The sequence below is a fragment of the Anopheles nili genome, chromosome 3 (genome assembly GCF_943737925.1).
Source record: "Anopheles nili chromosome 3, idAnoNiliSN_F5_01, whole genome shotgun sequence".
In the NCBI taxonomy this organism is placed as follows: Eukaryota; Metazoa; Arthropoda; class Insecta; order Diptera; family Culicidae; genus Anopheles; species Anopheles nili.
In genome coordinates this window covers 10,259,500-10,282,909 of record NC_071292.1, presented here as the reverse complement: position 1 = coordinate 10,282,909, position 23,410 = coordinate 10,259,500, and the positions used below count along the sequence as shown (strand labels likewise).

Here is a 23,410-nt window from a genome sequence, read left to right as displayed (position 1 = left end):
TGCGCGGCCATTGTCTGGCTGACAGCTTGGGTGGCACAGGGAAAAGCCCACGCCCAATCATGTGGGGCGTTTTGAGTAATGAATGGAGTAATTTCAATTAAATTTCTCTCGCTCCACCCCCCCCCCCCCCTCCCCGCTCACCTGGAAATGCGGCCATACCCTTGGGGAGGGCGATCGTATCCGCTGTTAATGTATTTCAATTTAATTTGCGTTCGCCGACGATCGGAAAATGTGACGAAATGTGCTACTGATGCGGCGTTACATGGAGAGTCGGTTGGTGAGTCGAATGACGGGTTTCGCTTCATCAACGCCTACTGCGTCGTGCTTGTCGAGGTTGTCACGTCCAAGGACGAACGCCCTTCGAAAGGGCATCTTACCCAGCGCCAAGATTCGTGCCGCACAATCGGGGCAAGTTAATTACCGAGCGCCATGTAACAAATGCACGGTGGTCCGCTTTTTGTCTGAGGCTCTGAAATTCCATACACAATGTTTCGTAGTACGAAGGGCTAGAATCTCGATTTGCAGCAAATCGTCGCTTGGCAACGATCCAAGCGTTTTCCGAACCACAGCAACCCCTGGGGTTGCAAGAGACGCTGTCGAGTGCAGAAGCTGTTGAATATGACACAACCTGTTGCCATGGGCTGAGCGGGTGTCTGTATGAGACCGTGTGGTGGAGGGGGGGTTGGTGTCCTGGCCGCAGGCAAAGAAATGGTCCCGTTACTTAGTGTTAAGAATTTTTCCCGAACGAATCAGGGAGTGTGAGTGAGAGAGGCAGAGAACCGGGCATCCCTTTAAACAACCCCTAATTGAATATCTTACATTTGATACACATTTTTACGATTGCGCTCCGTCGTCGCTTTCCATTTCCAGACAAAAAGAGTTTTCCCATTTACCCCCGTGGAAATGCTCTCGCAATCGGCAAACCAACTATCAAGATCAATTGAAGTAAGGGGTGCAAAAAAGAACCCCCAAAAAAAGAACAGCTTCATTCGTTTTCGGGCAACTCTTCTTGGGAAAACCGTCGGTAAATATGTGCGCAACATTAATCGGTGGGCCCCTTGCGGGTGGAGTTTGTTTGCCGTTTGGGGCGGATTTTTCCGCAACATAACCGCAGGCTATTTTCCTCCACCTTTTCTTCAATCACCCACATCACCACCTGAAAGATAGCCTGTTGCATTCGGAAGAAATTTCCCACCTATCGCCTCTGGCGCAATTAAGCATCTTGAGCGTTTCGCCAGTCCAAACATCCGGATGGTTAGTCATTAAGGGCCGAAAGCCTCTCCCGATCGTGACCCCCCTTTGGAGGGAGAAGACCTTACGAGGATAAACAACGCACAGGATTTTGCTAATAAAATTACGCGGCTCACCTTCCCATACGCACGTCTGATAAGACCGGAAAACGCACCAATCGTCCGCAGTGTGTTTGTGTGTCGTGGAGTAAGAGAAGATTTATGCTTTTCCACCTTTTCCCCGTGCCTTAACGCGGCAGGTCTTTCGGGCGCCAGGAAGCGTTAATGGGAAGAAATTAACAAGCGAAGTGGCGTTCCGGTTAGTCAGTGCGTGTGTGGGTGTGGGTGAGCTTTTCCCGCTGGCATGTGCCTCGCAGCAAAAGGTGAAAGACATGTTCGACATTTTCCGTTTTCCTCGAAACTTCGAGATGTCACGCGGGGCTTCTCGAAAGACGGAGCTTCCGTTATATAGCTTTTTTTTTCTGTGCTCTTTGGCTTCCATCTTTTGTGTGCCTTTTTGCCAGTGGAACAGGCATTTTATGTTGTTTAGTTTGTTTTTCATCGCTTGGTCTCTTCCCCCCGCTGCTCACAGAATTTGGAACATTACCGCCCCCACCCCCGTCCTGACAACCGTGAACGTAAAACACAACCCTCCAATTCCACCTCCCTGAGGGGGTGACAATTCACCATCGCTATCATGTGCCATCGCTTTTCAACTTTCTCATCCCAACCGGAGACGTGAGTGTGTGTATGTGTGTGTGTGTGTGTGTGTGCGTATCCTTGCTAGGAGGGGTGGGTGAGTGTGTTTGCGATCCTTAGTTCCCCGTCTACCTTCACCTGCCGCCCCCCCTAGCACCAAAGTTTTGCTCCATCCATTGTCCTTGAGGGAGCAAACCGAGCCCCCGAGGCGAGAGTGAGTCCCAAAACCACTTGACGCAGGCCAAATCGATGCGAGAGCACCTTTTTCCCGGGACATGATGCTGCCCCATTGTGCGCTGGGCTTTGTGAAAAACCGTGTGTGTGTGTGTGTCACCGGTTCAGTGTTTCAAGTGTTTTTTGGGCCCCCAAGCCGTTTAGAATAAACGTTCATTAATCACTCTCGCTGCCGCAGGCCGCGGGTGGGCGTGATTTTGTTTGAACAAATTTCCGACACAGAAGCCGGCCAGATCTGCATGTCTGCTTTCAATATGCGGCGCGTTTTGTGCGGGGAAGCTCATCACTGTTGGGGTGTTTGATTTTCATTGAATTATTCATGGCAGGGAGGGAATTGTAAAGCAAAGAAAAAAAGAGAAGAAGAGACCATTGGCTTTTGTTGTACGGTTGACGAGTGATAGTTTGCTTTCGGTGCTGCTGAAGTGATCGAAATGTCAAACGCAGAGCTTTCCACCGGGCCAGGATGCTACTCGGAACTGAGCCGCTCGATAGTTCACGGATTGCAGCACAATTTGTGATTCAACAGCAGCTCGTGCCTCGATGCTATCGAGCTGGAGGAAAAGCCACACGGTTGGATTTACGCGGAGCTAATTCCAGCCAGCCGATACGAGCGTGTAAGGGTTTGCTAGTGCCGTCGGCAAAAAGGGCCATCTGGGCTGTGTCTGTGGTCTTAGTTTAGCATAAATTAATTTACTTCTCCCCCCTTTCGAACCGAACCGAGACACACTTACCTTCGCTGATTTATCGCGGCTCGATCGTCGCAAGCAAGCGTGCGGACTTTGGCGGGCTTCCGTCTCGCATTACGGTGGACAAAACGCTCCCTGGCTGCGCTGGCCAGAACCCTTTACCCTGGGCCAAAAGGGACACGGAGTGTATCTGAACTTTTCCACTAATGATCCCTGGCTCGGGCCTCGGCTCGACGTGAAATCCGTGTCGCAAACGCAACGACCGATAAATGGGCACACATACGGGGGGCACGTACACACACACACGCACTGTCACCCACGGGCACACGTACACGGGTTGGCCTTAACACACGTGCACGTGCGTGTGACGGTGGGGCGGCTCCACCGCAGAGCAGAATCGATCAGCACCTTCGGAAGGGAACACGAATGGATATATAAACCTTATATTACACAACCGAGCGGGACAATAAACTGGCATACAGGGAAAGGGTGGAGGGTGAAGGTGGTGCCAGTCCCTATCCCGCTGTCCTTGGGTCGTCTGGTTCTAGCACACACACACGCACACACACACGAGCACACGCACGCAAACACTCGACCGATGGATGATGCAGAGCGAATTTTAAAGGTATTTTGCCTCTCGTGCGATTAGAAAGCCTTTAAAGAGGTGAGCCGTGGAGGGTGGAAAAGAAAGCGTGAAACTAGGAACGGGGAACTGGGAATGGGTCACATACACACACACACACACACACGCTCGACACCAGTGTCACGAGGTCAGCAGCGCTAGCTCCGGTGAAAGAAAGGACACACTCGTTCTGCCCGTTATCTGGGGATGGCTCGGGTGGTGTTTTTTTTTTTCGTTTTCCCCCACCCACGACTCGATGGCTATTGTTTGCACGAGGTGCGAGGCAGGAGCAGGGAATCAAGAGAACTCACGCCGGACGGGAGACGAGCGCCGCTGGGCTGGGCGCAAGGGCTGTGAGCCACGGATGTTTGCCGGAAGGACGCGGACGAGTTGCACGGGCCGCCTTTCCGACGCCCGGAACGACCAAAACTCGACTGAAGCCGTACCCGTACGGGATGCGGCCGTCAAGACGCGCTCGTCCTGCCGAAGGATTTTCCATCGCACGCGGAGCATCGCGGAGAGCGAGAGCCAAAGCGAGCTCCAAATGGATGCGAAGGACACCATCTGGCCGTTGGGAAAAAGGGAGCTTTTGGTGGAGATCCTCTTGCAAGAAGCATCGGCTGCATTGGATGTGGCGGAAAAAAGCCCAACAAGAGAGAGAGTGAGAGCATGAGAAAGAGCAGGAAAACGAGAGAGTCACGACGTAATTCCCAAACTCCGACCGTGCGAAGGATATGGTGCGCCGTCGTCCCGTGGGAGAGCACATAATGCGTGGGCTTGACACACCGTACGGGCTTTTCCTCGCGGTGTGGCGCGCTTGTCACGCATCCGGTGACGGTGACACCGGTCGACGGTTAACGCAATAAGTGTCCTGTGTCCTTTGCGAGCATGATGAGTGCGGGTGTGGGTGGAAAAAAAGAAACACGGCCACGAAAGCGCCACGTCAGAGAGCCACGGTGAGTCCGAAGCGCAACGAGCGAAACGGCACGAATTCGCTGACCCAGGCTCGAACCAGGCGGGAACAGGACTCGCTCCATGACAACTTGATCAACAAGTTAATAACCTGATGCTAAGGGAGCGCGTGTGTTGGATCCTGCGCACGGCCTACTGCCTCGCATCGAAGGCGGCGGGGAAAACTTTCGCCTCGGCAACGTGTCTGCGCGTGCTGCGAGTCCTTTCCGCCAGATGACGCCAGTGGGCATTCACCGGCAGGGGCCGTTTGAAAATCGTTCGGATGCGAATGCGAGCTGTTGTTTCTTTCTGTGCGCTTTCGGATGAGTGATTCAAACACGACACCTGCCTCGTTGTGGTATACAGCATGTTCAGAAAATAGTACACTTTATTGAAAGCCTTTCTTCGCTGCTAAGGGTTGTTTTTTCGCGTACGGCCCGAGAATTCCACCCTTTTTTCCAAGGGTTGGTGTGTGCATGATGATGTTGTGTGTGTGTGTGTGTGAATGTTTGTAAGGACTCGCAAGGATTCCATTGAGCCAAGACAATGAGTACGAGTACGGGTTTGGTGTTTCTCGGAACTATCAAAGCGTGGAATTGGAAAGGGTGACGGTGACAAAAATGGCTGAAATTCACACAGCCAACCGCATACAAGCAACGGTCCACATACATCCACAGACCCACACACACACACACACGTATACATTGAACTCACGACGAGATATACGGGGCACACAAATTGATGACACATCGAAGAAAAAGTTCTACGCCGGCACCGCGTTAAGGACGCGGGCGCGAGCTCACGAATCCTTGCTACACCGTGCCACGGCCCGATTGGGAATTTCCGTGTGTTGTTTTTTTGTTTACCGTTGCTTTTGTTCTGAGGGATGGTAGGGGGAGTTGGGGGGGGGGGGGTACAATAATTTACTACGCATCGCTAAACGCTTTCCGGCGTGTGTTTCGAAAACATAGAAAAACACATCTATTACGAGCACCCTAGAGTCCTCGCAGTTGAGGAATTTCCACTTAAGCACCCGCGGTGTTCGCCATTGGTGTCCTCGACGCTCGAGGAATCATCGAACGCGGGCAAAGGAGCACAAAAGGATCGAGGCCACCGATTACACCGATCATTCGCCTAAGCATAACAACTATAACAATGTTTTCCTCATACAAGTACATAATTATAATGGTCCATAGAACAAGTAATACTCCTCACAGGTTCCCTCCTTTTGCTACGTCTCTTCGGTGCGTCTCTCGTTTTAGTTTTTGCGTGGGCTTTTAGTTCAACGCTTTTTTTGTGTATAAGATCATTAACTTTTGGTTTGGGTTGTTCTTTCCTCCGCGGTTATATAAGACGGTTTGCGAGCCATTTGTTTTAGGTTGCTTTTTTGTTTCGTAATATTTTCTCATTCTTACTTCTTACTGGGAAAAAAGCGCTCGTTTTCCGAGCACTCCAAATGCTATCATTAAATTATTCTGCTGACTAGTGCTGAAGTTATGGTTCCATGTTTTTTTTTCTTCTTCTGTTGTTGCATCTTCTCCTCTCTAGTTGTCCATTTACACACGAATCGTTCAAGTATTCTAAAATAGATTTCTACTGCGCGAAAGTTGCGATTGTTTGTTGTTTCCTCATTTTTACGATAATAGATATAAACGTTACAGCTAGTTGTGCATTGGCGCCGACATCGACAGGGATACGACAGGAAAAAGGGGACCGGTACGGATGTACAAATTGTAACAATTAACAAACAATTGCCTAACATATTTACACTACTACGAGTCACTACCAAATAAAATGATGTGCGCGTGGCGAACGCAGGATTCCGATTTAAAACCGAACCCCTTATCCGCACGCAGGTGTTGATGCAGGTGAATGTCCATGCGATACAGCTACAGTTCGGTTGTCGGAGACAGGTTGGGAAAATCAGCTTAAAACTAGGACGAAGCAGGTGTACGACGAATGCCCTGCCGCAGGTCGTCGGTCAGGGGCACGACACAAACGCACGGCAAATGGGAGAGAGGGGGAAAAAGGCAATCACATCAGAAAGTGTTTGGTGTTGGTTGGGTTTGAAGGTTCGGGCATCCATCGGTGCTTATTACTCTACCGGATCCGCCTCGTCTGGAGTGTGCCGTTGCTGCTCGTCCAGCACCAGTTCACTCGTTTTGCCGTCGGAAGACGACAACCGGATGAGCCGCACCTTGTCCCCGTGCACCATTCCATTGCCCTTATGACCGACCACCAGAAAGGACGGCTTCTCGGCGTACGGAGGTGACGACGCGAGATCGACCCCGAGCCGGCCGACGATCTTCTCCTTTATGCTAGTAGTACAACTGCTCGTACCGGCCTCTTGGCTACCTATACTGTGGTGGTGACCACTATCAGTACAATCGGGTTCAAGGGAGAGCTTACGCGAGGTTCCATTACTTGCTGGCGATCCCAGCGGGCTGCGTTTGCATTCGCCCTCCTTCTCCTCGGCGTGGTCCGCGCAGTGGGTGTTGTTGTTGTTGTTATTGTTCTCGCACATGTTGTTGTTGTTGGCGTACGCCTCCTTTGCGCTTTGTGCCATCTCGATCCAGTGTTTCTTGTTGTCCAGCACGCCATCGATCAGTGGCGTTAGTTTGTCGGATAAGTTTGCGAATGCCTGTTGGGGAATTGAATAGAGGTTAATATGCGCATGCTTGAGTCCTTGGCGGGTATAAGGAACCTACCTCGTAGATGGGAATACATATGGAGTCGATAAAGCCAACCTGCATCAAGGGCAGCTGATCTTCTTTCTCTCGGTTCATGATATCCTGTGGGGGAGAGTTGTGAAGAAAAAGGTTAGGTTTCTAACCACAAATTATGCCCACCGTTGCCACTTACAATTGGTGTGATGTTTAGCTCCTGCCGTTCCATATCACCCTGCTCGAAGAACTCCGAGCTGACCAGATCGGCAACCCGCTTTTCGATCTCCCACGGCTTCGTGATGGCGGACAGATCACAGACGGTCATGCTCATCGCACGCAGCAGCGACCTGGGCTCCTCCGTTTGCCAGACGTTCATGTCGCTGCTTGGTTCGATCAGATTCAAAAAGGCTCCACGTTTCCTGCGAGGATCGAAAACCGACACGTTTACTTCGAGGATTGGTGCATGAGAATCCCCACCCGGTAGTTACCTGAAATAAACAGCCAGATCGGTGGACAGGATGGCATCTTCCAGCACGCGTATCACGCGACTGTAGTCCTCGGAGGACATGTTGGACAGTATCTGGTTGCCGGGGCTGTTGATGATCATCAGACACTGATCGAAGTGGTGGTGCTCCATCGTTGACGTCGAGTAGAGCTGAGCCAGCGGCGACGAGGCTCTGTCAGATGGAGAGAACAAACAAACGCGTATGTGAGCTTTGCGAGCTCCGTGCCAGAGCCTGGCGTAACAAAGCGACGTACTTGATCTGGAACGAATTGTTGGTCCCACGGTGATCCAGATCGTGGCACAGGCAGGCTATGATTAGCGCAAGGCACTCAATCTCGCCAAAGATCTTCCACCACTGGGTCGACGTGAGGATCGCGAACATCATCTGTGTCACGTTGAACGCGTGCCGCCAGTTGTGGTACGTCACGTTGCGATAGTTTTTCTTCACGCTCAGCAACCACCGGCACAGGACCTCGTACTCGATGTGGAACCGCTCGACCAGGTCCAGGTCCAGGAACATTCGGATGCACGCCTTCAGCGTGTGGTCGTCATCCAGCGTCAGATCGTCGAACTTGAAGTCGTGCAGCTTGAAGAACGCTGACGATGGCACTTTCAGTTGCTGGAGGAAGATGAAGTTATGAGATCGGAAAGCCAAGACTCGAAGAACTGCACGTCGTCTTACCCGTAACCGGTACGCGTCGTCGATGGTTGCCGAAGCGTGGTAGCTCAGGACTTCCAGCGTAACGCTCTGCTTCGCCATTGCGATGATCGCCTTCTCGTACATGTGCGTGTTGTGGATGCCCATCCCGCAGAAGATCGCGAAAGCTTCGACAAAGTTTTCATCATTTTTGGTAAAAGTCTACGGTGAATCAGTGCATAAGTGGCATAAGAACGTGGGGGCTTTTTACTTTCCCGAAGAACACTCACAAGATCATCGAATTTGTTGATCAGCTGTATTACACCTATAATTTGACTTAAAGAATTTTTGATCGCCATGCAGAGGATGGTTTTGTGACGGAAGTTGAGCCCCTCGTCGACGCTAGGATCGAACCGGTCGTCCTCGTACGCGTTGCAGATATTCATAGTCTGGAATAAAATGAATCGTAACTGGGTTTTCGTTGGATGGATAACTTCGATGACTTACTTCTCCAGTCGTTGCCACGTAGCCTGTTATTCCGACGTTGATCGGAAAGCGGGACTCGAACGGGCTCGTGCGAGCATCGCCGTCGTCTCCGCTGAGATCATTGGCTTCGAAGTCGAACACCCGCGAGAAGCTACCCTTGGATGCTTCGTGCACCAGCAAGATCTACGTGACGGAGGATCAAGAAAGCGTTACGTGAGAGACTGACCATCGTCCTGGACATCCGGAACTCACCTGCACTCTTTGGCATTGTATGAGGCTCTGCATGTGGGTCAGGATGCGAAAGACCATATGCTCGATGGTGCTCTGCTCCTCGAAGATCATGCGGGCGAGATCGAGCAGCACCTGGTTGCGCTTCACTTCCAGCTGTGACTTTTCGTACAGCTGCGCGTTCCGCAGACCAATGCCGCAGAACTGCAGGTAGGAGGAAAATATCTGCAAATAACGCAACCAAAAAACCGGTCAATCAAACAAACGAACGAGTGGTAAGGCGGTTGCCATAATTGAAATCAAACCAACGCTCGTTTGCTCACGTCTCGTACTCGTTAGCGTGAACCACCCACCGACGGAAGGATAATAACGTGGCGAATCCACGATAACGTCGGGTCATCGGGTGGTCGGTGTAATGGAAAACATGATTTTAACACCCCATTCGAACAAATTGCACATAATATTCACTTTGAGTGCACATTCGGCAAATAAATTACGCTCACCGCGCGCGCACGCGGTCGTCCTTCCGAACTCGAACGGAGTCCCGCCATCGAAATGCCATCTGAAGCTCAATACCATCATTAATCTCATCCTGAACCCTCGCGTTCGCACGCTGTTCCGCTCGGACGCAACGCAGTGGTGTAAATTTGCCAATTCACGTGCTTGCACGTCGGTCAGCCCACCCCGTTTGACCTGTGAGGGAGTGTGTGTCGAGTGCTTAATCCACACATTCGGGTTGTCTTCAGAAGGGTCCGGTTTGCGCTGTGAGCGCCGCCAGTGAGCGGGAAGCATCGAAAAAAGGGACACTTTTTGGGGCGAAAATACGCTTTTAATATTTCATGATTTCTCCCATGAACGGGGTACCATACTTTTCAATTTACGAGCCGGGAGGAACCCAACAAGAACCGTCGAAAAGTACGCATTCACACCCTGCTCGAGGGAGACCATAATCGAATTGCATTGGAGCCACACGACTCGCCAAGATCGAGCGTGTGTATGTGCGTGCTTTATTTTTTGTCACTCATGTTTTTTTTTGTGCGGTGAAAAATGCGCATTTGGAGGCAGACTGTGGAAAATGCTCCACATGGCAGAAACCACGAACCAGGGTGCACTCTGGTGTCCGGTGTTGAGCGCGGAGTGTTGTAAAATATTTACGACCCCCGTTCCGAAATTCGATCCAATGTCGCGCGGTTCGAAAGCGTAGATCGTTTTCAAGTGTGTTTCGCTTTCGTGTGTGAAAAATCGTCTCATGTTCAGGTTATGTGTGCTTTTGGTGTGGTCTGATGAGTGGAAATCATGCCTCATCGCGAGGTTTTCAATGATGCAGAATCATCTTTCGTTTTTGCTCTCCAAATCGAATAACCACTGCATCCAGCGCCACTGAAATGACCTCCGATCGAATGGTTTTTGCTGGCAAATAGTTTTACCACCACCATGCAAGCCGTGTGTAGTATTTGCATGTTTTGGAGATTTAATTTTAATTGATTATCAAAGTTCGACCCGACGATGGGATGTGGCGTCCTCCGTCCGCGAACCGGTCGTTTGATGGATGGGAAACATAATTAAAAGCTAGCGAATTCCGGCTGCGGCAAGCCATACGGCACGTTCACCATCAGTCATCGGACCAAAGTTCCTTGCGGACGGCACGGTGAAAGGGCTAGGGATTTCCGCCACCATTTCCGCAATGCCACCGAATGCCCTCTAATGCTTACCTTTTCATCCGCCGTGCTAAAGCACTGATCACCCTGTTTGTTTATCACTTGCGCGACTCCGACCACGTCCCCGGACGCGTCCTTGATTGGCATGCAGAGCAGCGCTTTTGTACGGTAGCCAGTTTGTACATCGATTTCCCGGTTGAAACGTTCATCCTGAAAGTACACCGAGAGTGCAAGAGAGAGAGAGAGAGAGAGAAAGAAACGCAGCGAAATGTTAATCATAAATCGTAGCACATGCCAGCGTGCTCCCTCGACAGCGTGAAACATAAAACACTTTCAATGGCCCTCGAAGCGGGTGAAGGAAAATCGCACAATGCGCACAAGTTTTAATACCACCCGCGGTATCCGCGTAAGTGAAGCGTTGAAGGATTTCCCAGTGGAATCGAATTCCGTATCCCTTCGCTTGAATATTCGCCCTGAATTGCAATTTACGCATTAACGTAAGGGGATTAGGATCAATAGCTGCCCGGTATCCTCGTTCACGTTCACGTACCACTGAACCCAGTTAGGGATAGAAAATTACAGCTGCAATTCTCAAATGTGGTGGGCTTCAATCCGCAAACAATAATTTGCATGTTAACAAGGGGTACCATTTTGCATACATGCCGCATTGGTCAAGCGGATGCAGTGGGTGGGAAGTAACAAATCGACAACGAATCCGGGCCTGTTTGTGAAGGGTTTGTGCGAATGCGAATATCCGAACATAATAATTCAAACAATACCACGCGGGTGCGCAGGTCGTTCTTCCCAAGAACAGCGGGTTCTAATTTAAGCGTTATTCAGCGGATTCGCTTTTCGGGGAATTGTAACAGTCGACCTATTATTAGTCGAACCATTTCCTATAAAGCAACCAATGGAAATGAAGGAGAAATATGGTTGCGTTTCAAAACTGACTAACAGCACTATGAATGGTGCTTTGTGATGGTCAAAGCATCGCAACGGTGAAATTATGTTTCACTGGACTTTGTTTTTCTTCCGTCATTGCTGTCTGGCTACAGAGTAGTATTTAAATGCTTTTTCCATGAAATTGCGGATCGGCTGGTGCTTCGAGAGACTACCTTCCGGAGCTTACATGGGGCTCGTTTTATCATTACTCTCCCTGAAAGGCATACAAACACATTACCAGCAAACGAGGGTTAGCCCGATAAAGGCTACCCACCCACAGACACCGCGAAATAAAGTTAGCATTTATATCAGCACCATCCATGAGTCATAACTGATCTGCGGTGGTTTTGCAAATCGGGATTGTAACAGCACTTTACAGATTGCAGTTAGCTATTTATATGTGGGTTTAGCGTCAGGTCTACTTGAGATTGCACCTTCTGTCGAGGAAGACCAAATAGAAAATCGAGCAACATCAGGCTTTTCGAGTACTCGGTCTCAGCCATATGGTTTTCCGGTTCCAGAAGTGTAGCTGGCATTTCACATATACCGATGCCCCTACCGATATGGATCTAATCTGGCCGCATCGATCTTTTTGGTCGCGCACGGGCATTCCTGGTGTGCTAGTTCTCTGAAAGCGATCGTTTGCTACGATGTCGGGTTGGTATGATGAAACATTCTGAAGGAAAAAAATCCCCCCTCACAATCAAAGACAAACCACAAGTGTGCTGGTGGTTGTGGCCACCGTCGCAGTTTAACGGTGGGTAGGTTATTTCATTGTTTGCCGATTGATAAGATAGCGAGTATCTCGTCGAGTGTACGGCTCACGGTCGGGCTAAAGTTGTGACACCATTTGCGTTTTAGTTTGGCCACTGAAAACCTCGAACGAAGACGGTAGAAAAGCTGCCCGAGTTAGGGCGGTTGTGTATTAGGTTTGGGAAACGGGAACTGCACTTGCATTCTGTAAGAGATTCGGGATTATTCACACGCAAAAAAAAAGTGCAGCAGGATGGTGTCGGAACGTTACGAGCTCAATATGAGCATGAAGTGTGTGAAGTACATGATCTTCGTCATCAGCATCACGTTTGCTGTGAGTATTTGCGACACTTCTATATGGGTTGAGCTCCATCATGTTCAAATTTACTGCGTTCTCGAGGTTTAGTGCATATCATTTTTGAGCAACACAGCACGAATCGATGGCTCGTTATCTGCTTTATCGTATGTGCCTGCGTTTATCGGGCTGAACATTAGTCATAGGCGCAAAAGCTTCCTCACTGAAGAGTATTTCTTCCTTTTCCCAACACAGGTAGTGGCGGCGCTGCTTCTGTCGATGGCCGTTGCCATCGGTAACCTCTTCGATGACTTCCAGAACTTTATCGATTCGCACTTCTTCGTGCCGCCGAATCTGCTGATCGCCGTTGGCATCATTCTCATGGTGATCGCCTTGTTCGGGTGCGTCGGAGCTCTCAAGGAGAGCACGGTCATGATCAATATTGTAAGTAGCACAGGATAATGCCTCAGTTTGGGAGCTTCTTGAAGGATAAATTCGTATACTTCTGGACCTCCGTAGTACGGTGCGTTGCTGCTGATCGTGTTCATACTGCAGCTGTCCGCCGCCATCGCAGCGTTTGTGATGCGCGGTCAGGTCGAGCAGATGGTTCGTCAGAAAATCTTCGACTCCATGGCTGACTACAAGGAGCAGGAGGGCTATCATAATCCCATCGATACGCTCCAGAACACAGTGAGTATTGGATAAGAAGGTCACGCTAGTTACCAAGCGGCAGTGTTCATCGTTTGAATCGCTTTTCCAGCTTGAATGTTGTGGTGTGGACGGATACGCTGATTGGGCTCAGTATTTGCCCTCTAACGGACTGGTGATGGAATACCCGGAGACCTGCTGCTCGGAGGTTCCGATCGATGGAGAATGCAGACCACGCGAGTTCGGCTGTTACGCGCGTCTATCATGGCTCATCTCGCAGGGTTCGGTACTGATCGCAACTGGTACGGTGGCCGTTGCCTTCGTGCAGGTGTTGGGAGCTGTATGTGCGTTCATGCTTGCTACTGCGATCCGACGTGCAAAGACTCTGCGAGCGACCCGACGTTGGCATCTGCATCAGAGCCTCGGCATCATGACCAAGCCGCACTACACCGGCATGGAGAAGTCGGATGGTAGCGTTGACCCGGATAAGTATCTTCCGACTTGCCCTAGCGTCAACTAAAGAGTGATCGCTACGCTTTTAGAGCGCCACCGAAACCGTACCCGGCGGGAATCCAGCCCTTTATGCTTTACCTCTTTGCTTCGACCCGGAGCGGTTATCTGTATTGCACTGGCATGTAGTGTATGATCTTCGTGATGAATAAATATTATGTTAAGTGTATCCAATTAGAGCCATCGAAGACTCCTTTCACTCCAGCGGATTATTAATTGGGTCAAGTAGGCGTAGGAAAAAGTTCCAACGCCATCTGGTGTGGAACGATAAAAGCTAGCTGTTATGCTATTCATGTGCAACTTCATTAGCACAGGAAAGTTTTTGCTTAAAAAAAATCCCCAGTAAAATATCTCTATAAAAGGATTACTTATGCAGCTGATGAGGCTCATAAAACAAGCGTAAAATAAAACCCTGCAAGCCTCCAAAACGACCTTTCATTAAATTGAGCACGGAAACGCAAGGAATGAGCTTTTCTCATGCCATTCCCTGCCACGCTACCATCGTTCACAGGCGACCACCATCGTTGATCTAGGAGAATTAATTCTAATTGGGTTTCAGCACGGCTAATAAATTTTCCATGGCCATGGAATTGCTAACCGAACCCTCGTCTCCGAGCCCGAGAGCTGGCTAACAAAGCTACCCCTTCTTATCCGTGGCGGTTCAGCTGAATCAACAGGTCCTACTCGCCACAACAAATGCGCTCGGATTTACTGCTGCTGCTGGTGATTCGGGAGCGCTTTAGTCTCGGTGCCGCTAGGCCTAGCGACCAAACGCGCATCAATTATGCAGCGAACGACATAATAAACAGAGCCCGTGTGTTGGCGCAACCCCACAGTTCGACGGGTGCTACTCACCTGGTAAGCATCTGGAATATTTACAGGTTCCCCACTTTCGGCCACGTGTCCGGCGATGCCCGTACCCCAGGCCACCTTCACCTCGTCCTGCTGCTCCATCTCCTCCAGGGTGCTGTTGGAGCACACGTCGAACAGCTTCGACACTAAGCATCTGCAAGAAGACAGAGACGGATCATTCGCACGGCGTCGTGCGTCGTCGGGGCTTGGAATCGGATTACGGATTATCCCGGTATAATTATCCCGCGTGGGTTGGGGATTGTTTTTACCAGCTGCATCCTGCATCGGTTCCGGGAGGCGTTCGTTGGTTGTGTCCGATTAATAAATGATCGAGCGGAGGGCTTCATGCGGCCATTAGGCATGCAGGAAATTGAAAGTCCTGCCAGGCTAGTGCGACCGAGCCGACCTTCGTACCGTGCAGGAGCGTTGTGCGTCAGCGCCATGTGCAATTTATTATGCCAACCCGGTGAACTTTTGGCGAGGTTTCGTGGCGTATGAATAAAATATCGTTGCCTGAAGGCGCCGTTGCTGTTCACCACGCCCCACAGGAGAGAAGGCAGAGAGACGTTCGCCACAGGAAGCAAGCGATCCTGGGAACGTAATTTAGATTTCGAGAGCAGTTTCCAAAACCGCATCCTTTCATCTCCGGCCCACTGGAGGGGTTGGCGGGAACACACGTCCACACGTGCACACAAAAGCGAGCGTCTTTGTCCGATCATTGTCTCGTGCAGGCGCTTGCCGCTTGCCAAATGAAAATTGATTACTTATGCTGCAAACATCTCATTAATTATAATGAACAAAACCAACAAGGAAAAAAAAGGAAGCGCTTCACGCTGTCGACGCTTGGAATTTTGCAGTTGTGCGCCGCAGGACGAAAAAGGAACCGGAGGTTCGCTCTACATGTCGCGCAGGATTCGTCCGTCCGTCCGGTGCTGCACAGCAACAACAGGCGCGCGGCGCTGCCCGAAGAAGTGAGAGAAAAAATCCATCACAACATCAAGGACATCCGGCAACGGGCCGGGCGGGAGATCGACAATCAGAGACTGTTGTTGTTCATCGGCGTTCAGACTCAGGCTCGGGGCGCTACTGAGAATGGTTTCACCACCACCACCGTTACAAGGGTGTCCCGGCGCCCGGGTAATGGGAAAAAATGGTCTTGAATATATTTTCATTAGCGAGCAGTACTTGACGGTTCACGAAAGGTTCATCATATGTCTCGTGATGGATTGTTTGTGTGCTTTGCTCGAACGCCGTGGATAAACGGCTCCCTTGGATCCGTTGGCTTCTAGGGGTGGTGGACTATCCGCCAGGGATGTGTGACATGACGCACTCTCCCTTTCTCTCTCTCTCTCTCTCTCTCCTTCCTCCCGGGTGAAAGTAATGTATTGAATTCCACACGGGTCTAGTGTACTTAGCACGAAAACCGAGCGATCTTCACGTGTAAGCGCCTGGCGGGTAACAGCACAAATATAAATTACTTCGAGTGGCACCCGACGGGCGAAGCGTGGTGTACGCTTTCTCTCCCATATAGAAGAGCTTTCAAAAATAACCTCCGAACCTGTATGCCTGCATTTGATTGGAATTAATCAACGGGATACGATGAAAACGGGTTCTGATTAGATAAGGATTGCGCGTTATTGTGAGTAACGCAATCAAGCAGGCCGAAAATGTATCCTGGAAAATGGTTTAGCCTACTACGCGGAGTTTACCAGCAAAACTGACGCGTCACACAAATTTACTTGATTGTACTGCTGAATTCCACATTTAATGCACAAGATCATGAATTAAGCGCGCTTTAAAAGCTCGTTCGTTATTTAAATGGTACAGTTTTGCTTCACTAAAAGGCATCAAGAGCACATGAGCAACTTTCGACTGACGAAAAGATACTTTCTACAGTGAAGTGGCTGTCATCACACATCCTTTCTAGTGAGTGAGTTCGTTTCATTACACTTTCAAACTTTTTGACAATGCCCCAGCAATGTGCTCTTGTGCCCGGATGGGAAGCCAGCTAAATCGTCCTCTTGATGAAATTTTGTCTTTTTTTCTGACTACTTTTAAACAGCACGCTTTCAGCACTGACTCGACTGCTCAGTAATTAACGATGTGGAGCGCATTTTCCTCTGCGAGGTGAAATGTGCGATTGCTTTCCACGAAAGCGAAAGTATTTGGCGCCCATTTTCCGAAACTGCCTGTCAGGAGTGTTTCCACGGAAACGGCAAAACATCATCGTAAATTGTCAACCATGCATTGTGCTGCTGCGCGCGTGTCTTCCAGCCATTGGGTGCTAAGTGGCACCATATCCTGCCCACGCCGGAAACCACGCGGTGCTGCAACCGTCGTGACATTGTGCCTTCGGGTTGTTGAAGGTAAACATGTACCATCACGGTACTCGACTGTCGGGACGGGCGCATGATTACAAGTAATGAAACATAATCCGTTCGCTAATTGAGAAATGCATCCACGAGCGGGCGGACGGGTGCGTTAGCGTTCGCGTTGAAAATAGAAATTCCCGGAATTCTACACGCTCGGTGCGTCATCCGATCACGTTCCCGTGCGGTGGCAGCGATCCAGTCCATTTCCCCGTTTGCGAGTTCAATCGAAATGGGGGTAAAAAACGAGAAAAGTGAGCTGAAGTTGAAAATGGATAGGTTTTCCAATTTATGCCTGAGGTACTTCCGAGCTTTCGGTTGACACCAACGATACCGGGCTGGTAACACTGTCACTTTCTTTTCGAGGGAAATTCAAACAAAACGGCACCCACGCGTTCAATGGCATACGCAGGAAAGAAATAATGACGTGCGACGGCAGGATTTCGTTCTCGCGATACATACTTTTTGGTATTGTCGCCACCGCAGGTACTTTTGCCCTGTACCAGGAACAGTGAACCGCGATCGGCGTTCAGCAGAATTGACACGTTTTGCAGGATTTTGTGGCACAGCGAGCGCACGTCGAGATCGTTGCAAATATCCTTCACCTGTGTGATGCGAAAAATCGAAAGAAAATGGGAGTTAATTTTTCACCGAGCACGAGTTTCGTCGTGTTGATAAAATCCTCTTACCAATTCAAAGATTAGCTCGCGCTCATCCAGCTGTTTCAGCTCGTTGCGGGATAACCGAAGAGGTCGCAGATTTGCTCCACAGTAGGCGACCCCATTCGGGCAGCATTGGGCCGTTCCGATGACGGAGGACTCGTTTTGTGGGCTGATGCTCAGGAAAGTCGGCGTACCATCGATCGTGTTGACGATGGGCTTCAGGAGGCCGCCCCGTTCGAACTCGTGGGCTGATATTTTTCTGCGTGGAGATAAGAAGACGTGATCAATCGTGGGAACATAATTAAAAATGGAAATGTAATTAAATTCGAATCCACCATCGCTGGGCCAATAAATCAACACGGACGCGCTGCAAAACGAATGGACTGGGGCTTTTTGCCCCTGTCAGGTATCTGCCCAAAGACGCAACATAAACTTCAAAGACCACCCAAAAATAAACCTTCTTCGGGTGTTGCGGTGCCAAAATAAGAAAAAAAAACGTATAGAAGACCCCCCACAGATCGTACAATACCTGCATTCGAACTTTATTTGGCACTTTTTATCGTTCCCTCTAGCAAGCTCTAGAGCGGTTTGACTTTTTTCAGGTCAATTTTCAATCCAGCTTTGGGACCGATATTTTTAGAGGGGTCCAGATTCGTTGTGGAAGGGTTCACTGGGTTTGTTTTATTGGGGCGCGCATCCGAGCGCCGATTGCAACAAAAAAATGGGGGAAAAAACACGCGCCCACATCTTTTGCTTCCCCGACGTAATTGGCCCGTTGGAGTTGGGCCAAAAAAGCGACCCCGAAGCAGAACGAGACCTCGACCAGCGGTGGCCCACAAAAGGAAGATGAAGAAGAAGAGGTAGGAAAAAAAAATCAATCATTTCAATTAACCTTTATCGAAGGTGAAAGCGTTCGATTGTGGCCAATTCGGCCGGAGGCGGTTGATTCGCGGTTTCGCTGAGCCGAAATAAAATACGCCTGGTGGCCAGGTGACAAACGCGGTCCCATGTTGGACCCCCTGCCTGTTGGGGAGGTATCGTTAAACCGGAAATAGAACGAAAAAAAAAACGTGAGATACGTTCCCCAGCGTAATTGGAATGTATGTGACCCGATGCCAGTCGGGGCGACGTCGGCGACTAAAGCCGGGTCGATTGATGTGTCCGCCATCGTTTTCGATTAATTAGCATCTGGCCAAAGAGAGAGAGAGGAGGAGGAGTGGGGGAACCGGATTGGCAACGGTACAATGCGAACAAATTATGTGCAACGATTGGCGGATGTAATTGGCGTTTGAAGTGCCCTGCGTTGGCATGCCCAAAGGGCCTTGCCCTTTCTGTCTGCCAGCGACCGAACCGGTCTGGTTATGCTGATAAGAGGTGTTTTGTGTTTTCTGCAATTTCTTTTACAATACGGGCTGTCGTATTGCAATGTTTACACCCCAGGGTACACAGGTTGGTGGATTTCCAAACCCTAAACCACATAGTTTGTGGCTCAACGTAAGGGTTGACCAAAGGGATGCGTGAATTGAAAGATAAAACAAAGGTCCAGATCTCCACCGACGACGCCGAGGTGAATTCGAGACCATATTTTGAGGTCCTCCGACAGCCATTTAGTGTCTCTACTCGTCGTCATCAAACGCCGGTGCCAGTGGTCCCTTTGGGTGGGCTCACTCACACCCTTTGCGTATGTGTGCATACATTCTTATATCCCCGGGTGACCCCGACCTCCAGCGTGAGGTTCACCACTGATGAATATTCATGCCAAACCACCCGGCCAGTTTTCCCGACCAGCGAAGTTCGGTCCCACCGGGTGGTTTCATTACACACCTTCCCGAACGAAACCCCCCTTGATCGAGATATCGTGGCCCCCGACCTCAAACAACCCTGCGAAAGGAAAAAAAAAAACAGAAACAAAAAAGGAGTACAAATGGGGCGGAAGGTCAGGGCTAGGTCAGGGCGCTCTAACGAGTTTGATAAACACGACCACGACCGTGCGCGTTTTCGCGTGGCGGCAGATAACTAATTTGTGCATCGTGCGCCCACCACCAGGGGGCGCTTTCGGTGGAAAATAGGGGGTTTACACCTACCTGACGGGGGTTGTCGCGCCAGAACCACCCCGTGACGAGCTCGGTTGATTGGAGCCGTGTGTCGGCGAATCAACGCTACTGGCCGCCGTAGTGACCGGTGTCGCGTGGGACACCAACCACCCATCCACCATGTGCCGTGTCGCCTTCCGGATGAAGTAATCCTGCACAAACTCCGGGTTCTCGTCCAACCACGACTCCATACGGGCGAATTCGGCGTCATATCCACCCGGTCCAGGACACGCGCCACCGTGCTGACCCGACGAGCCTTGTTGCTGTTGCTGCTGCTGCTGTTGATGATGATGATGATGATGATGGTGGTGGTTGTTGTTGGCGCTGTGGACATGATGCAGGTGATGGTGAGGATGATGGCCGCTGGTGCCGCCGGTGCCACTACTGCCTCCGCCACCGCCACTGGGACTGGTGTTGCTGGTGCCGCTGCCACTGCTGGTGTGGTGGTGCAGGCTGTGGTGGTGATGATGGTGCAGGTTGCTGTGTGGTGGAAGCTGTAGCGGCAGGGGGACACCAGCACGAGAGCCCAACGTAGTATCGAGCCCCACTGTGCCCCCCTGCTCGGTGGGCATCCTGCTCTGGGGCTCCTCTATGCTGCGCAAGTGCAGTCCTGCTGAAGCCACAAGGAGCCACGGGAAGAGGAAAAAGAAAGCAAACGAAGAGAGGGGGCGGTAAGGCGTGTAAGTATGGCGGCCCGGTTCCGGAATTGCCTAACTTGATTAAGCGATTTTTGCGACGAAAAGGGGCGAGTTCCTCGCGAGATAACCCCGTTGACCTCCTGAAAACGTCCCAGCTTCATCGTGTAATGCGTGTGTATGATAAATGAATATGAGACCCATACTGGGTGGGTGGTGGTGAAGAAACTGGCAGGTTCCATTTTGCCAGCAAGCTTTGCGAGGTGTGGGAGTGTTTTTAATTCCTTCCTTTTTTTGTTCCACAGGCAACAAGCGCCTGGTGTGGGTTTCTGTTTGGGGTGTTCGAGGACGAACTCGAGCTTATCGAAGCGGAAGGACGAGAAAATACTACATTCGGTGGTCCTGTCCTGTCGAAAAACACCAGTTCAGCTACTAGAAACGCCCTAAACGTCCATCGTACGGGATAGTAAAGGCTAGCCATGCTCTAAAGCATAGCACACACACACAGATGGGTTGAGAATAAGATAAATGCCTTATCATCTGAGCCAACAGCAGCCGGTAGTTTGTGGCAAGGATGCGTGCTTTCTCGAATGCACCAAGAAAACCCGATGCCCTCCATCGTTCAACCATTACCGGCATAATATTGTGTTTTGGCGGAGGTGAATTTGCATAGCTCGCCCGGAAAAACGTTGCTGGGAAAATGATTCCGCAAAAGAGGCACGCGCTTTGTAGCCGAACTGGAGGTTCTGACGGTTCATGTCGAAAGCGAAACCCAAACCCATCAGAGCGCGTGGTTTGCTCAGGTGCTCGGTCGCGCTTGCAATCGCCATTGTTTTCCCTGGAGGGCAGGGAAAACCGAAAGTCGAGATGAAATGGGCGGAAAAACAAGCATCAATAAAGCGCGTGGTCGAAGTGAATTTCGAAGGATCCAATTTAGACAACCTTCCTGGCTTCGGTGCTGGTAGGATGCAGAAGAAACGCCCTGAGATTGCCAGGTTTTGGTTCAATCCGGATACGGTTTGTTCGCCGGATTATTCGCCCTCGCTTGCTCGAGAGCCTGACCGGCCAGGCTGACCAACGGATGTACGCTCCGAAAGCCACACCGTCACCGGTAAACTGTAATTTACGATCGCTTTTTTTTGTTACGATCACTCTCGACCCACCAGGAGCACCGGCCAGGCGGTAAAGATTAGCGGAAATTACCTTGCTTGTTTCGCTTGTAACGACAACCATTGAAACGACACATGCTAGCACCCTGGCCCATCAGGGCCCCTTGTTTCGGCGATGGCAGGAAGCTGGGTCCGTTTCCGGTGGCACTGCTCCCGAGCGGTAGACTACGCGACGACTACCACAGCTAACCGGATGTGCTGCTGGGCGTCCCCGATCACGACCGGGCTTTGGCTTCGGTTTACGCGCCCAACTGCTCCTTCCGGCGGTTCTTCTACTGCGACGGCGTTCGGTGACAGTGTTCGACGCGGCGCAATACCAATGGCACTTCATTTTACCCACACATTCGATCTCGGTCGTGGGACACACACGCCACACGGCACGCACTGCCCCGTTCGCTTCACGCGCTCGTCGAGATTCGTGGTTCACTTTTCCCGGTGTGCCGTGTGTCGAACCGTCTATAGTGTCACTGGGCTGGTTCCGGTGCTTTTTCGAACGCGAACACGATGCGAAACGGCCAGGCAGCTGTAGCGTTCGGGTGGTAAACGAACTGGTTAAAACCCCCGACCGGACATCACTGACATACGCAAGCTAAGTACAGGTTTCAAACGCTCACGTCCTTCAGATAAGGACGGGAAGTAATAAGGACACGTCTCGAGTCCGTCAGATACAACCATCCTGCGGCTATCGTGTACACACGATCGACCTCAACAACACCAACCGGTCGGGGGAGCTTCATTTACGGCGTGTTTCATGCCGGTCGGGCATTATCGGTCGAAGCACAAATAAATTAACCAAAACGCCAGCACAACGCCGGACGAAGCGATCCTTGTCAATCAACCACCCGGTGGCCACGGTGGCCACGGTGGCCAGACGCACGCAAAGTTCGGAAGTTGTGGTGCATTTTTCAAACCGCGGGCGGGTGAGCGAAGCGGATTGATAGTCCACCCGCACGCGATGCATTTCCTCCTTTAATGGAGCTTAATGGAGCCGCCTGGTGGCCGACGTCCGCCCGATAAGGATTGAGCGACAGTGACAAACTTCGCCATGCCTCCCGATGTGGGGGTGGGGGTGGAGTGAGAGACATTATCGAAAAGCCACTTACCGTCGGCTGCCACACACAGAGCGGGGCGATGGCGCCATTACTTTGCCAGTGGCCGATTGGGTGATCGAAACGCCACCACGATGGGCGGGCGGACTTTGCGTGGCCGGTACTTAAATTTTCGATTTATGATGGCGTGCCCCAAAAACTGATGATTGGCGGAAAGCACGGGGTGGGTGGGTGGTGGAAGGGAAGGATAGATTATGACATGATTCCCTCTCTCGCTCTCTCGCTCTCTCGCACTCCGGCACGTCTCAAGGGTGGATTGGAAGTGCGATTGTTAGTTCGTGCGATAAATGGCAGGCAGTGTGAGGAGGAGGAAGCAGAAAAAGAAGAAGCAAACGTAAGACGCTGGTGGACAGTTGGGGGTGGGCAAAAGCAAAAACGGCCACGCTTGCTATTAACGTCTCGCGCCCCAAATGGTTGCCTTGGGAAGGGAATGACTCGGGAACATTATGGCTTTTATGGCAATCCGCCACTGTTACAGTGCACGATGATCTCGCGTTCATTAGTATGCGGTTCGCTCGAGCGCCTTTCCAGTGGCCCCCACCCCGCCTTGGACAGTCACGACCGCGAATGTGTGCGTGTGTGCGCGTGTGTGTGAGTTGCGAAAGTGAAATTCCATGCAAACCCCTCGCCAAAGGACACGACGAAGCGATCGATCCGCGACCATTGCGGGTGGTCGTTGGTTGGACGATTTCGTGCTTCTCGGTTGTCTCTCGTTTTTTTTTGTGTGTGCCACCGATGGCACTCGGAACGTGGGGTGTGTAATTCACGGAAG

The 23,410-nt window shown here is 50.9% G+C and overlaps 2 protein-coding genes across 2 annotated transcripts; one reads left to right on the top strand and one right to left on the bottom strand.

Annotated features, from left to right (window-relative positions):
• Positions 1-4,780: 4,780 nt before the first annotated feature.
• On the bottom strand, positions 4,781-21,624 carry LOC128725574 (dual 3',5'-cyclic-AMP and -GMP phosphodiesterase 11-like). Its single transcript, XM_053819328.1, has 16 exons — positions 21,564-21,624; positions 20,176-20,335; positions 19,717-20,049; positions 17,660-17,891; positions 17,433-17,575; positions 14,605-14,755; positions 10,656-10,811; positions 8,968-9,168; positions 8,737-8,898; positions 8,520-8,678; positions 8,275-8,451; positions 7,847-8,211; positions 7,576-7,764; positions 7,284-7,506; positions 7,130-7,213; positions 4,781-7,062 (listed from the first exon to the last, which is right to left on the bottom strand). Exons 1-16 carry the CDS (start codon positions 21,622-21,624, stop codon positions 6,517-6,519), a joined length of 3,342 nt encoding a protein of 1,113 aa, XP_053675303.1. The 3' UTR covers positions 4,781-6,516.
• On the top strand, positions 12,414-14,167 carry LOC128725575 (CD63 antigen-like). The gene is made up of 4 exons (XM_053819329.1): positions 12,414-12,630; positions 12,847-13,035; positions 13,111-13,281; positions 13,352-14,167. The coding sequence occupies exons 1-4, from the start codon at positions 12,550-12,552 to the stop codon at positions 13,757-13,759; spliced, it is 849 nt and encodes a 282-aa protein (XP_053675304.1). The 5' UTR covers positions 12,414-12,549; the 3' UTR covers positions 13,760-14,167.
• Positions 21,625-23,410: the final 1,786 nt, after the last annotated feature.

What these genes read in the sequence shown, in the direction of transcription:
- LOC128725575 (XM_053819329.1), top strand. Translation starts at nt 12,550, where the DNA reads ATGGTGTCGGAACGTTACGAGCTCAATATGAGCATGAAGTGTGTGAAG. An exon ending in TCATCAGCATCACGTTTGCT is followed by an intron (nt 12,631 to 12,846) that starts GTGAGTATTTGC and finishes TTCCCAACACAG; the next exon opens with GTAGTGGCGGCGCTGCTTCT. An exon ending in GCACGGTCATGATCAATATT is followed by an intron (nt 13,036 to 13,110) that starts GTAAGTAGCACA and finishes GGACCTCCGTAG; the next exon opens with TACGGTGCGTTGCTGCTGAT.
- LOC128725574 (XM_053819328.1), bottom strand. Translation starts at nt 21,624, where the DNA reads ATGGGCCAGGGTGCTAGCATGTGTCGTTTCAATGGTTGTCGTTACAAG. An exon ending in TCAACAAATTCGATGATCTT is followed by an intron (nt 8,452 to 8,519) that starts GTGAGTGTTCTT and finishes GATTCACCGTAG; the next exon opens with ACTTTTACCAAAAATGATGA. An exon ending in AACAATTCGTTCCAGATCAA is followed by an intron (nt 7,765 to 7,846) that starts GTACGTCGCTTT and finishes TCCATCTGACAG; the next exon opens with AGCCTCGTCGCCGCTGGCTC.